At 36.2% G+C, this 15649-nt stretch overlaps 1 protein-coding gene and 1 pseudogene across 1 annotated transcript; one reads left to right on the top strand and one right to left on the bottom strand.

The window, feature by feature from the left end:
• On the bottom strand, positions 1–1811 carry LOC9321609 (annotated as a pseudogene).
• Positions 1812–13257: 11446 nt separating this feature from the next.
• On the top strand, positions 13258–14213 carry LOC9321608 (auxin-responsive protein IAA2). Its single transcript, XM_002885496.2, has 2 exons — positions 13258–13545; positions 13634–14213. The coding sequence occupies exons 1-2, from the start codon at positions 13373–13375 to the stop codon at positions 13983–13985; spliced, it is 525 nt and encodes a 174-aa protein (XP_002885542.1). The 5' UTR covers positions 13258–13372; the 3' UTR covers positions 13986–14213.
• Positions 14214–15649: the final 1436 nt, after the last annotated feature.

Genomic DNA, 15649 nt, shown 5'->3' with positions numbered 1-15649 from the left:
GCATGAGATGCAAAAGCAGAAGGGCTAATACTGATTGTGAAACACCAAATTGCGATGGACCAAAAGCTTTAGAAGCCTTTCGCTTGAGGCCCGAGACTGAGCCGTCAACGGTTTGAAACTCCAAAGCAACGATCACATACTCTCCCTGCGACATGTGAGATCAAATCTTCGTTCCAATCCATGAGCTTTCTCAAAGCATAACCTCACACACCAAACTAACCAATGATGCAAGCTCCCTCTAACCAAGTTCATAACCCGAAGTCAGCAGCGCAGAGCAAGATAAAAACCATTCACCACCACACCATAAGCCATTAGCCCTACTAGCTCCTCTAAAGCTCAATCCAAACACAAAGAAAAGGCGAGCACGCAAATCAAAGCAATCTTCACAACAAAGGCAATAACAATAGGAAGCAACATGAAAGAACAGGCCCTGAACTTAACCAAAGAGATGATATACAAGCGGAGCTCTCAGAAGAAGTGGGGAACTAGCTACCACCGATAGCTAAAGCCACAACAAAAAGAACACCGTTGCAGCTACACAAAGGAGGCAAAGAGCATCCGAGTCAACGAAAAAGCTTAACCAGCCACAAGAAACCATGCTCCTAATAGTTCTGCTATTGTCCTTAAGCAGAAGAGGCCAACAGAGACACAGCTCTCCTAAATTAAACTCGACGAAGACAAACTAGAGGAAAAAAGACCAACCACAAGTAGCCATTCTCTGAGAACCTATGCGAAGGAGAAGCAGAAAAGAGAGACGGAGGAATCTGAAGCTACCACGGGTCGAAGGAGACCACCAACCAAGGCAGGAAAACCAGCCACAGAGCTAAAGAAAGCCCCTCGATTCAAACTCCGACACACGAAATCGACACACACGGAGAGGACAGAGGCTTCAAACGTGTTGGAGTAAGGCGTCCTCAAAGCGAACAACCGACACAGTGAAACCCATAACTCCGGCAGACACGAGCCAAAACGCGACGGTTAAACCAAGAGATATCTTGGAAAAAATGAAACCGAGAAGAAGAGAAGCAACCACGGCAAAGCCAAGGGACACAAAACTCACAACCAGAATCACCGGGAAGAAGGCAATCTGGGAAGATTTACAAACCGAAGCTTGCTCCGCCGCTTGAGATGCGAGACGCAAGACTAGGAAAAGAGCCACCACCTTGATCCACCACCGTCTACAGGAAGAGAAGATAGATAGCACTTAGAAATAGTCACCGGAGACCGGCCGTCACGCACGACAGATCCTTCGACACTCGTCACGAGAACAGAGACGAACCATCCCTCTAGGAGAATTCAAGTGCACAAGAGTAACAAGGAACCAGGCGAAGGCAACAAAAGCCCTCTCGCGGTGCCGATCGAAACCGGACAACCGGAGAGGCGAGATCGTGACGGATTAGGGTTGTCTGCAAGCTCAACAATTTTGAGAGAAAAATTTAGGAGCGCGTTGGGTGCACGCGTTCAACATCTCTCTTTCGAGGATACAGAACTTCAAACTACTAGCTCTCAACGAAAAAAGCCTTTCAACTAGTTGGTCTAACCTCCCTACATCCTAATGGCGGTAGATTATGTTTCAAATTAATATTTCCAAGTTAATTAAATCTTGCTTATAACACAATAGTAACACTCGTACAAATCATTAAGATATCAAATGCCCAAACCTAGCTTGTTGAAATATTTGAAATTCGCAACTGAAAATGTAGACAGATTTCAACACTTGGAGTTGAAGAGTACTTTAATCTCTAAGGAAATGAAGTTAGTGATGAAGAGGGAGAGACAAGTCACGTCGAAAAAAACATACCAAACCCCATCATCATATCAGGCTCTTGTCTTTGCTTTGTCAAAATCCTCTCCCTACCACTCCACCACCCCAATCCTCAATCTTCTACATACAAATTTTCTATCTATTGCTTATTAAATAAAAATGTTCATCATCTAAGAAATAATGACTACGATTACTTGTAACACCTCTTATATTCATCACCTAAGAGATAATGAGTATAACTTTTTTTGTCAAAGAGCATCAGATATACACAAGACCTCTCTTAATTGTATCATCTTTTGTCAAAAAGGGTTAAAAGTGAAGCATCTTTTGTCAATAGGGTTTTGACTTAAAAATCATAATGTCCGCTTCAAGGATTCTTTGTCACAGAGTGCGCAAATATAATTCCAATTTTCGAGATAATGATCTTTATGTATTTACATGATCCATGTGAAATGCCAACTTGAACGTAGAAAAGTTCTGAATCTCATAAAAAAAATTTTAAATATCGCAATGTCCTAGTTAATTTAGCAGCTATATATCATGTAGTATTATTTGATATAATAGATAAATAAAAGATATATAAGTATGTCTTAGAACCATTTAAATGATGGTAATAATATATGTATGATCCGACCGGGTAATCTACGACCCGGACACTTTTCCGGTTTGGGTTTAGTGCTAATATCCGCTAATTTCAAAACCGGAAAAACCCACAAAAACCCGCCATCAACCCGCGACCCAGTGAAATGGTTGAACCGGCTGGGTATGATGAGTTTTAGAAAAATTATTTGATTTTGAATTAAAACATAGAGTTTTAGACTCTATTTAGTTAGTTTTAGATTTTTTTTTTTTTTTTAGTTCTTAGACTCATTTGATGTTTTAGATTTTGATGAAACTTCACAGTACCTTCTAAAGAGAATGAATGGAATTGCGAAAAAAATAACTAAGATTAATTGTTTTGAATTCGCGATATTCTATTAGTTTATTTCCATCATTGGCGGTCTTCTATTATGTTAATATTTGTTACGGTTTTAAACTTTTAGTTGGAACTAAAATTTACTTTGAATCACTTTACTATTATTGTTAGAATTCATATTTTGTAAATATAGTATGATTGTTTTTATTTTTATATTTATAAAACTATATAATTTTTATAAATATTAAATATATTAAATAAATTTTAACCAATTGACTTGTGGTCGAACCTGGTTGATCTAGTGACCCGATGACCCAAAAAGTAGTCCGGTTCACCGTTCTGGTCGGGTTTTAAAACATTGGTAATTATATGCAAATGATAATATTGTGTTGGAGGTGAAGCTACTCCTACTCTTAATGTAATAATTGTAATAGAATTCCTAATGTCGGTAGATAGTGACAATGTGTAATGCAGAACATAGTAAGTAATAGGAATAGTATATAAAACTCCATATTACCTACTATTGACACCTCAGGACCGCCAAAAGCATTAGAAAGCCCAATTTCACTAATACATACACGAGAATAAAACCAAAGTTTAACTTGAGCCCAATGTCAATATGCACAAAGGTCCACCTGAAAGGCAAGTCAGCTTATAGCGGTCAATGCCATAAAGGCAAGAACACAAACTTCATAAAATAAAACAAAAAAAATAATGTTGGCTTTGGATTCTTTGAACCGTGAACATTATGAATGACCTTACACTAAATATTTATTGCATGTAATGATTTTATTTTTCTTTTGTAAAAAATGCATGTAATGGTTTCGATTTGTGAAAGAAAAAAGAAACGTAACTAACGCCAATCAGCGTTAACCTCTTTTCGAATTTAATATGGTTTAATTTGCTTTATATATTTTGAGTGACATTGGTATTATTGTGTTTTACTACTATCAAATCATTTTTACTATTACTACTTTTGAAAAGCTTTTATCGAAAGAAAAAAAAAACTCTATTACTAGTAGCTAGTACCTCTCTCTTTTTATTGTCAGTACCTGTTACATTAGCTCTTTTTATCACAATTACGGTGTGTTACAATGTTAAATTTACCATACAAATGGAACTTTTTGTGGTCGCTATCTTTGCTATGGCCAAGCAGCTAACAATGCAGACAATGATTATAACGTGTGTGGACCGTGTAGTCTTAGTAACAATGTAATGGTCTATGCTGTACACTTTTGACTTTAGTTATCTGTCTTCCTTTTCTAATTAGATAAACGCATTTTCCAAGTTTATTTTAAATTTTATGTGTAAATCTGTAATGATATTTACGAAATAATATAAAATAAATCACAAATTTTCTAACATCAAAAATCTAAGTACATGTAGAAGAAACAAAATCCATAAACAAACAAAAACTGATGAGCTTTTCGCAAGACTTATTATTGCGAGGATACATGCATTTTCTTAAAATTTGATCAAGTTTTGTGGGGGAAAAAAGGTCAAAAGTATCACACGTGCATGTGTTTAAGGTACGGTATGGGTTACAGGTCTTATTTTGATTTCTCTCCTCTGCGTTGGCTTTTGGCATCACTCGTCACGTATAGTAGATGTATGGGCCATATACATTGCTACATTCCAAGTTTTGTCGGGAGTCACACGAGCGTGTACTTGAGACATATATCGCATGTACAGCACACACTTATTTTAACATCTACGCATTTATATTTTTGGATAATATTTCACGTAAATGTCATGATTCATTCAACAAAATTGTTCTATCCAAACTTGGCAAATACTTGGAAAATTTGAGAACCAGTTCCTAACTCTTTCTTTAGGTTATGATCTTGATTCTCTGAGTTAAGATCATTGGGTTTTTCATAATCACTCACAAACACTAAGGAGCTTGTTCACCTTTCGGAATTAGTCGGGTACCGATACTAAATCAATCATTGTTTGATCTAAGCCAAATATACTAAATATCTTCATTGTCCGCAATTTTATTACCATTCTACTATTGTAGACACTACAATTAATAATTACCAATAAATTCAACTTTATACATGTTTTTTTTAGATTAGTTTGGGTTTCGGCCTGGAATCTCCTGATTACTTTAAAAAGGTATTTAACTGAAACAAGACAGAAGACAATTCCAACAAAATTTACAATAATATGAGCCACAAAGCAAACAAGAGAGAAAACATTACAGGAAGGAGATGCAAGCGTGTGCATTTTCAACATCATAAATGAATTAGACCACTTACATGTTTCTTGTTTGCTCAACCACTTCCAAGTCCCCACTCTCCCTCGTTTCCTTGCTCCATCATCTTCAAATTCCACGGTCTTCGTTTTCTTACTACAAAAATTAGAATTAAACTTAGATGAATATTTTACATCTATTTGTTGATTTTCATCTTTACCCTTAATGTAACAATGTTATATCTAAGAGAAAGATCTTCTAAGGAATTGTTGGATTTTTCCTCTAGGAATTCTCATCTTTATTTAATTTATATTGTCTGTGTAAAGAGATTAGATACTAGCAAGATTCACATAATACTAGTATTAAACAATAAACGACATTTACTAATTTATGCACCAACCGGGTCAGAAACATAGTGTCTCTATCATGAATGGTAATCAGTGCACATTCATCAGAAAACTAAAACGCAGAAAGATATATATCAAGATCGAAGTAATTACTGAGAGGATAACTAACACAAAATCATGATCGGCTATATTTCGTGCCACGATCACTTATGCTGTCCACAAGTTTCCTATTTTTTCAAGAAATTAATTATTTCTCGACAATACTTCAAAGTTGGTTCGATGTTGCTGTCCGAATGTATTGGCCCGGTCCCTACGTTGCCTTTGGAACAGCTTATGTTATGATTAATGCTTCAACGAAAAGACAGTGAGACATATCCAGCTAATTAGGCTTCCTCTTGTTTGGATCGTTTAAACCCCACGAAATATGTATTAAAGCAAAAAATAAACTCATATTCTTGTGTGGAGATCCTAATCGTGATTTCGTGAATCTAAACGAGTCATGTATTGGAAGATATACACGTATATATATATGATATATTTCCTTATTGTTAGAAAGATATCTTAACAAGATACTCTAGGTTTTATTTTACTTGGTCCTCAAGACTTAGCTTTTGTATAAATATGAGATTGTAATCGTTTGTAAAATAATAAGAAGAACACATTAAAACCTAGCCGTCTCTTGTTCTACATGGTATCAGAGCTTAGGTCCTAATTTCTTCGTTTGTCTTCTTCACTTTCTAAATTTTCTTTGTTTGGTCTTTGATTAAGATTTGTTACTATGTCAACGGGAGAAGGTGGTAAAGCTATTATTTCTTAGTCCTCGGGTTCGGGTGAAAACCAGACCTATGCTTTGTCTTCATCCGACAATCCAGGGTCAATGATATCTTCTGTTCAGTTGACGGGAGAGAATTATGCTGAGTGGACTACGGAGATGATGAATGCTCTTAAGGCGAAGAGGAAAACAGGGTTCGTGGATGGTTCAGTCATGAAGCCAACGGCTGCAGGTCCGGAGATGGAGACATGGTCGAGTGTAAACTCGATGGTGGTGGGTAATCTAAGAACTTCTATCGTGCCTCAGGTCAGATCCACGGTGTCATTCATCTTTGACGCGGCTGAGTTGTGGGAAAGCTTGAGGAAAAGATTTTCTGTTGGAAACAAAGTTCGAATTCATCAGATTGTTTCTCTCAAAGCTTCATGTCGTCAAGAAGGTCAGTCCGTGATTGATTATTACGGACGTCTTGTGGTGTTATGGGATGAGTTGCAGAGTTACCGCACAATTCCCGTGTGTACGTGTGGAGCCGGAGCTCAAATCGCAAAAGAAAGAGAGGATGAAAAAGTGCACCAGTTCGTAATGGGACTTGATGAGTCTCGGTTTGGTAACGTAATCTGCTCGATTGTTGATGCAGATCCAATGCCAGATTTGGCGCAGTCATACGCCAAAGCAATCTGTGAAGAACAGAGGCTTGTGACAGTGAAGAAGAGAGAGCAGCAGCACAATGCGATTGGGTTTGTGACACGATCTTTGCAGCAAGCTGGGACCTCGGTTCCGTGTGTGAATCGTGAAGCTGGCGATGTCTCTGCTTTTGCTACACGCTCCTTCCCGCAAAAATTTAACAACAGGGGGCGGAGTGTCTGTTCTAATTGTGGAAGAACAGGGCATGAGAAGGAATTTTGCTGGGGAATAATTGGGTATCCGGAGTGGTGGTCAGAACGAAGTGGAAGAGGTGGTAGCCAGAACTCGATGTGTGGTGGTAGAGGATCCAATCGCGGTTATGCGACAGTAGCTCACGCTACAAGTTCACATGCTTTCGCCTACCCGTCTGTCACGGTGGAGCAGTGGAAAGCCTTGGAGTTGCTGGCCCAACAGAAAGTCGTGAATGCTCCGGATAAACTCTTTTAAGATAAATGAGGCTGTGGTTCTTGATACAGGTGCCTCACACCATATGACGGGAAATCTCTCTTTGTTGGTGAATGTGTGTTCAACGTCTCTGTGTTCAGTTGAATTCGCGGATGGCAATAAAACAATGTCAACAAGCACGGGCATGCTCCGTGTGTCGAATCATATAACTCTTGATAATGTTTTATATGTTCCAGCTCTTGATTGTACCCTTATTTCTGTTTCTAAGTTACTTAAACAGAAACGATGTGTGGCGTTATTCATAGAGAGTTTTTGTGTATTTCAGGACCGTTTTTCGAGGACGCTGATTGGAGCTGGGACAGAACGTGATGGGGTTTATTATCTTCAAGACAAAGCGGCTGTGTGGGTCAACAAGGTTACATTGGAGTGTGATACGACTTTGTGGCATCGAAGACTCGGGCATCCCGCATTTTTAGTACTTTCTAGTTTACCTATGTTTTCTGGTGTTTTGAATCCGGCTATCTCTAGTCCTTGTGACATATGTTTTAAAACTAAACAGACAAGAGAAGTTTTTTATGATAGTAATGATAAAGCGGCCGATTGTTTTTCACTCATTCATGTTGATGTATGGGGACCCTATCGGGTTTGCGCTTCGTGTGGAGCAGTATATTTTTTGACGATTGTGGATGATTTTTCGAGAGCGGTATGGACATATCTTCTCCTCAAAAAATCGGAAGTACGCAAAGTGCTGCAGAATTTTTGTACCTATGCGGAAAAACAATTTGGTAAACAAGTTTGTGTGGTGCGAAGCGATAATGGGAGTGAGTTTATGTGTCTCTCCTCCTACTTTCGAGATAGCGGCATAGTTCATCAAACTTCTTGTGTTGCTACTCCGCAACAAAATGGGCGTGTTGAGAGGAAGCATCGTCACATTTTAATATCGCGAGATCTCTTCTCTTTCAAGCTAGTCTACCTATCAAGTTTTGGGGAGAAGCGATTTTGACGGCTGCTTATCTCATTAATCGTACCCCGTAAAAACTTCTCAAAGGGAAAACTCCATATGAGCTGTTGTTTGGTGCAAAACCCCTATACGACCAATTGAGAGTGTTTGGTTCCTTGTGTTACACGCATAAACAAGCTCGTGATAAAGAAAAGTTTGGACATCGCAGCCGGTCTTGTGTGTTTGTTGGTTACTCTTTTGGAAAAAAGGGTTGGAAAGTTTATGATCTTGAAAAAGAGGAATTCTTGGTTTCTCGGGATGTTGTCTTCCAAGAAACATTTTTCCTTTTGCTAGTGCTGAGGGCAAAGTGCTTACACCGCAAGAAGAAGTTTGTTTTGATGATGATTGGGTCGTTGCTCTCTCATTAGCAAAGGGGAGTGAGCTTGCGGATATTGAAGTTGTTGAGGTTCCTCTTGTTGAAACTGAAAATATTGCTTCCACACCGTCACCACCTGTTGTTGACAATGAAGTTCCTACACCGTCTAGTAGCCATACGCCGATAGTGGTGGAGGATGTGTCTTTCGATGAAGAGGCTTCTCCTTCTCCACAAAATGATATGTCTTCTCAACAAAATGAGCTGTCGGGTTCGTCTTCTGAGGAGGAAGAGTTAGGTGTTGAAAAAAGGGTGAAGTTTCCCTCCGTTAAATTGAAAGATTATGTGACATACAACACTCGCTGCTTGAAAGAACCCCATCACGGCTCACCCGACTTCAACACAGCTTCCCCGACATTGGTCCAAGGTAAGACACCTTATCCCATTGTGAATTATATCTCTGATGATCAATTTACACCTGCCCATCAAGTGTTTTTAGCTGCCGTTGTTGCGGGTGTTGAACCAAAGACATACAAGCAGGCTGCTCAAGATCCTCGTTGGACAAATGCTATGGGCTCCGAAGTAGATGCCTTAGAGATCAACCGGACATGGGATGTAGTTGATCTACCGGTTGGTAAAGAAGCTATAAATAATAAATGGGTGTATAAAAAATCAAGTTTCATGCTGATGGTTCGATAGAACGTTACAAGGCACGGTTAGTTGCTTGTGGAAACCATCAAGTAGAAGGTGGAGACTATAATGAGACATTTGCTCATGTGATTAAGATGACAACGGTTCGTGGTTTACTACGTATTGTGGCTGGGAAAAATTGGGAAGCCCATCAAATGGATGTGCATAATGCTTTCCTTCACGGTGATTTAGAAGAAGAAGTCTATATGAAACTCCCGATTGGTTTTCGTCATACGGATCCTGATAAGGTTTGTCGCCTACGCAAGTCTCTTTATGGGCTTAAACAAGCTTCCCGTTGTTGGTTTTCCAAACTCACTTTCGCTTTGACAAAGTTTGGGTTTGTTCAATCATACTCGGATTACTCTTTGTTCTCTTATTCACATGGTGGAGTTGAATTGCGGATTCTTATTTACGTTGATGATCTTCTCATTTGTTGTAATAATACACGTATGCTACAAAGTTTTAAAGATTATTTGGGACGATGTTTTCATATGAAGGATTTGGGAAAGGCTAAATATTTTCTTGGCATTGAGATTGCAAGGAGTTCTGAAGGTATTTATCTATCTCAACGGAAATATGCCTTGGATGTTATAAGTGAAGCCGGTCTACTCGGGTCTAAATCGGCAGCAACACCTCTTGAACAAAATCATAAATTGAGTTTGAGTACAAGTGATTTTATTCCGGATCCAGAAAGGTATAGACGTTTGGTTGGTCGGCTTATTTATCTTCTCACTACTCGTCCGGAACTTGCGTATTCTGTTCATATTTTGTCCCAGTTTATGAAGACACCACGAGTTGATCATATGGAAGCTGCCTTGCGTGTTGTCCGCTATTTAAAGGGAGTGGTTGGTCAAGGAATTTTATTGGAATCAAAGTCTGATCTTTGTCTCACGGCATACTGTGATTCTGATTTCTCAACGTGTCCGCTTACGCGACGTTCGCTTAGTGGATACGTTATGTTTTTAGGTGGTTCTCCCATTTCATGGAAGACCAAGAAACAACATGTTGTATCTCAGTCCTCCGCTGAAGCCGAGTATCGTTCCATGCGCAATGCATTGGATGAAATTTTGTGGCTGCGACAACTTCTTGAAGACTTGGGATGTAAGCAAATTCAGCCCATTCGGTTGTTCTGTGATAGTCAAGCCGCTATCCACATCTCCAACAATCCCGTCTTTCACGAACGCACCAAACACGTGGAAAGAGACTGTCATGCTGTACGGGATGCTGTTCAAAATGGAGTTATCGTCATGGTTCATATTCGTACATTGGAGCAACCTGCGGATTTGCTTACGAAAGCTTTGGGTCGTGTACCGTTTCAAAAGTTATCGTCCAAGTTGGGCATTTGTTACCTTCATGCTCCAACGAGAGGGGGAGTATTGGAGGATATACACGTATATATGATATATTTTCTTATTGTTTGAAAGATATCTTAACAAGATACTCTAGGGTTTATTTTACTTGGTCCTCAAGACTTAGCTTTTGTATAAATATGAGATCGTAATCGTTGGTAAAATAATAAGAAGAACACATTAAAACCTAGCCGCCTCTTGTTCTACATCATGTCACATTTTTCAAATCCTAGCGTTTGTATACGAATTTTGGATCTGAGAAAGGGGATTTTGGATTCACTCAACTTTTAAGGGTTTTGTTTTGTTTGCGATGAATAACTTTGAAAACAACATTTTATCTCCTTGACAGCTGATTTGAAGACGTGATGATTGAAACAAGTCTAAATAAGTAAAAGTAAGATGATACATTAATAGTTAATAAAAATCATATATATGAAAAATAAAAAAGAGAGAAGGTGGAGATAAGAAGAAGATAGTGATGAGTCGAAAAGGGAACAAAAAAACTTTAATAATTTAAGAAGGAGCCAACTTTTTTGAGATACACACGAATGTGATTTGCAAAAGACACGACTCTTTGGAGTCTAGCTTGTGTATGCATCACAAGAGAAGTTGTGTGTTTCAACATCATTCCTCTTCCTCATCTTTAGCTTACTCATTTTCTTTTAAGCGTATCATTTTATTATTATTTCTATAATCCTTAATTATAATAACATGTTTTTTTTGTTTTTTTTGGGTGCCTATATTTGTTTTGAATTCGTTAGAACATTCAAATTAGTTTAATGTTTTGGTACGAAACTATGGTCATGTCAAACATACTAAACTATCTCTATAGTCACTTTACACATATTAAATTAAAATTTTCAAAATTATTTTTAATGTTTTGGTATGAAACTATAGTCAAGGAAAACATACTAAATTTAAATTTCAAAACTGTCATATATGACATACATGATCAGATGATCTATGTATTTGGCTTAATGTTCAATATATATACATGTATTAACTCCATAACAGTAACTGAATACTCTTGTACTATCTTAAATCGGTTTACAATAAAAACGTTGAGTTTAACCAACAACTAGCTTTAGTAATCATCTATATAAGCATCACATAGATGATAGATCTAGTAGTTATCTTTAAATAATACCTTCTCACTTAGACTAAAACATGCATGAACACACAAACATGAAAAAACCTATTCTCAAGAAGTTTGTTTCCCACCATGTTAAGTGATTCTAGAAATCTGTAAATGGTTAACCTATAGTATTCATTCGTGCAATTAACAGAAAAAAAGGTATTCATTCGTGCATCTCTTAATTTGTGAGAAAATACATTGCATGGGTTCGTTATAACTGAAAACAATACATAAAACTCTGACAATCAGAAACTCTAAATTAATTTATATACTTATAAGAAGAGAGGCAACGTATCTTCCATCGCTTTACTTATCTAATCTTTTGGTGATGGAAGGGGCAAAACATAGAAGGAATCTTTATCTCAAAAGAAGAGAAAACAATAATATCAAAAATTGGTAAATCCATTGAATAAAGCCTACACGTTAACATCAAATCGCATGCGGATTAGAAGCTAAATAAACATAGTTAAGCGTAATCTATGGGGAGAATTAAATTACCACTTTTGGTTCATTCTTTTAAGTTTTATGATTCAATGAATACATAGCACGTGGAACCTCTCCCCACAACCCATTTTTGTAGGAAATAAGTTAATGAATAATTAAAGAGACATATACATAAGAAAGCACATGGCTTTACCATTCCTCTATCAATTACCAACATATTTGACCCTTATCCACATGGGTCTCCCTCTCCTATTATATTCTCCTTTACTAAAATCAAAATCTACACACAAAAATTTATAACATTTTCCAACTCACAATATAGAAAATGCCATGCAAAAATATGGCTTCGAAAACACAAATATGTAAGTGTAACGTATATTATTCGGTATTATCTCAGATTTAAACATAAAACTAATATTTCTCTATAAATCAAATTACATATACGTGAAAAGTGATAAAATTCAACCTGTGCACACTCAATAAGTTCGTTACACAGAAGAGTACTTGTAAACTCTAAATAATTCCATTTTGGATTCAATAAAGTGTTCTTTTAACCAATTAAAAAAAGATCTATTAATCTTTGAAGTTAAAAATTTATTTTACCTTTTTAAACAATCAATAGAAGCAAACTAAAAAAAAAAAATCAACTTTCTCATCAAATTCTAAGACAACACATTATATTTAAATATAAATTAACAATACTTATTATGCAACAAATGGATTAACAATTATAAAAAAAAAACAATTAATGGATTAACAATCATTAGCACTTGATATTTTCTTTATAACCTGCACTATACACTCCTTAAAAAAGAAATAGAAAAAAAAAAACCTTTAAGAAACAGTATATAGAATGTTATAATAATACACCTCTTTATTTTATCTCTGTTTGCTTTTATTCCGGGTCGGCCGATAGAATTCTCATCATTTCATTCATTTTTATATTCTTTCTTGGTTATAATTATCATACATCCTTTGCAAGAAAAAGAAGAGGCAAGAGAGATGGACGGCTAAGATGTTAACGTGAACAAAGTTGGCGGAGGGAAAAGAGGAGCGTGGAATAATTAAACAAAAGAGTCGTGTCCACATGGGCGGCCTTAGGCTTCGTGTCCCACTTTTGTCCCCTTGCCTCTTTCTTGCCTTTCATGCTCCCGACAACTCTTCTCTCTCTTCCTTTAACCCTAACTTTGATGCTCCTTTATATATAAGTATATCTCTCTCCCCATTTCTCTAAACTCATCAACCAAACTCACCAAGAACAAGAACAAGAAACAAGAACAAGAAATTCACAACAGCAACAAAGAACACAAGAAAACACACAAGAAGGAAACACAAAGATTGATATTGATCCAAAAGCAATGGCGTACGAGAAAGTCAACGAGCTTAACCTTAAGGACACGGAGCTATGTCTTGGATTACCCGGAAGAACAGAGGAAATCAAAGAAGAACAAGAGGTTTCTTGCGTTAAAAGCAACAACAAGCGTCAATTTGAGGACACTCGTGAGGAAGAAGAATCTACACCTCCTACCAAGTAAGTAGAGATCTGAGTTTCAAATTGGCTTCTCTCAAACTATTAGCTCTTGAATAGTTTTACTAATCTTTCTTTGCTCAATTTACAGAACTCAAATCGTTGGTTGGCCACCGGTGAGATCTTCCCGTAAGAACAACAACAGTGTGAGCTACGTGAAAGTGAGTATGGACGGAGCTCCTTACCTCCGCAAGATCGATCTCAAGACATACAAAAACTACCCCGAGCTTCTCAAGGCGTTAGAGAACATGTTCAAAGTCACGATAGGTGAATATTGTGAGAGAGAAGGATACAAAGGATCTGGATTTGTGCCTACATACGAGGATAAAGATGGAGATTGGATGTTGGTTGGTGATGTTCCATGGGACATGTTCTCTTCATCTTGTAAGAGACTCAGAATCATGAAGGGTTCCGACGCTCCTGCTCTAGACTCTTCCTTATGATCCAGAGAAGATGAGAAGCTTTTGTTTTAAAGGAGACAGATGATGACTATGATCGATGAATGAAAAACCCTTTTTGGTTTGATTCCGATCGGAGTTTGATTAAAGTTGACCGTGAAAAACGAAACTTCGGGGTTTTGTCCGATGAGAGATCCATCTCTAGTGATGTTCTTTTTGTTGTTGTTTTTAGATTTGAAGGAGTTTGATGTAAAGATACATGAGATTTTATGTTAGCAATGTTCTATAAGATCAGTTTTCTGTTCTTGATCACGAACATAATATTTTAAATTTCTGAAATTTGTTTAGCCAAGGTTATTTATTGATTTTTTGTTTAAAGTTCAACCAAGGTTATAATCTAAGAAAAATCTCATTAATATTTACTTATTTAGCAAAAAATTTACCTCCACATGAGATAATTTGATGAATTATAAATTATTCAGTCACGTCAGCTTATTAGATGTTTTAGCTAAACTGCAAGATTTATTATGTAATATTTTTGTTATATATACATTAAAAACATAAATTAATATATAACCTAAACAATTCAACCAATCGTAAAAAATATTACATAATAATATAATATTACCAATAAAAACAAATAAATTGAATATTTTGTATAAAAACTTGTAAAATTCTGATAATATGAAATTGGAAAAAACATTTTATATAATGAAACATAGAGAATATTATTTGTTTTTCTTGGGTAAGAACGATTAATAATAATTTATGTGGTAATGTGGGTCAGATTGATTATTTTTATTTTATTATGGGCTATTACTTAAATACCAAGAAAATATGTGGGGAAAACAGAAAATACCAAGAAAATAAATTACTGAGGTTGGTCAACTATTTGTGGAGTTGACTTCCACTTCCATCGCCTTCTTCTTTCCATTAACCCTAATCTCAATCATTACTGATTTCTAGATTCAAACATGTTTTTTTTTTATCTTTTTCCTTTTTTTTCTCTCTTTTACAAAATCCAAACCTCAAAAATCAAGATCTATAATTTATAATCTAAAAACTAACCACTCAAAATACAGTAAAAACTCTATAAATTAATAAAATCGAGACCGAGAAATTCTATTAATTTATAGAAGTATTAATTTATCGATAAAGTATTTATTATTAATTTATAGAGAGATTTTACTAATTTTGTAAATTTTTAACATTATATCTCAAAAACAATTTTTTTATATAATCAATATCTTTCTAAAACAAATTACAAGTAGAAAAACAATTATTAAGATTAATAATAACACAAACTTTTTTTGATGTAGTAAAAATATTAGAATTGAAATCTACCAATAATTAGTACAGGTTTAAGAAAAACAAACAATATTAGAGTCATATTTCACTAAATATTTTACATATAATGTAATGTTCCTAAATCGTTTGGGTTTGGACCGGTCCTTACAACATTTAATTATAGAAGATAGCGGCCTAACTGTGAAAAAGTAAGGGCATAATGTTCTTAAATTGTTTGGGCTTCGACCGGTCCTTACAACATTTAATTTTGGAAGATAGCAGGCTAACTGTGAAAACTCAAGGACACAATGTTCTTAAATTGTTTGGACTTCGACCGGCCTTTACTACATTTAATTTTGGAAGATAGCGATCTAACTGTGAAAATCTAGTACGTAAAAACAAAAATTTCTTTTCCGCACAAT

This window comes from Arabidopsis lyrata, assembly GCF_000004255.2.
Source record: "Arabidopsis lyrata subsp. lyrata unplaced genomic scaffold ARALYscaffold_3, whole genome shotgun sequence".
In the NCBI taxonomy this organism is placed as follows: Eukaryota; Viridiplantae; Streptophyta; class Magnoliopsida; order Brassicales; family Brassicaceae; genus Arabidopsis; species Arabidopsis lyrata.
This window is presented reverse-complemented; position numbering and strand designations above follow the sequence as displayed.

Excerpts from the sequence above, each read along its gene's own strand:
- LOC9321608 (XM_002885496.2), top strand. The coding sequence starts at position 13,373 with ATGGCGTACGAGAAAGTCAACGAGCTTAACCTTAAGGACACGGAGCTA. Across the intron at positions 13,546-13,633 it reads GAATCTACACCTCCTACCAA|AACTCAAATCGTTGGTTGGC; the intron begins GTAAGTAGAGAT and ends CTCAATTTACAG.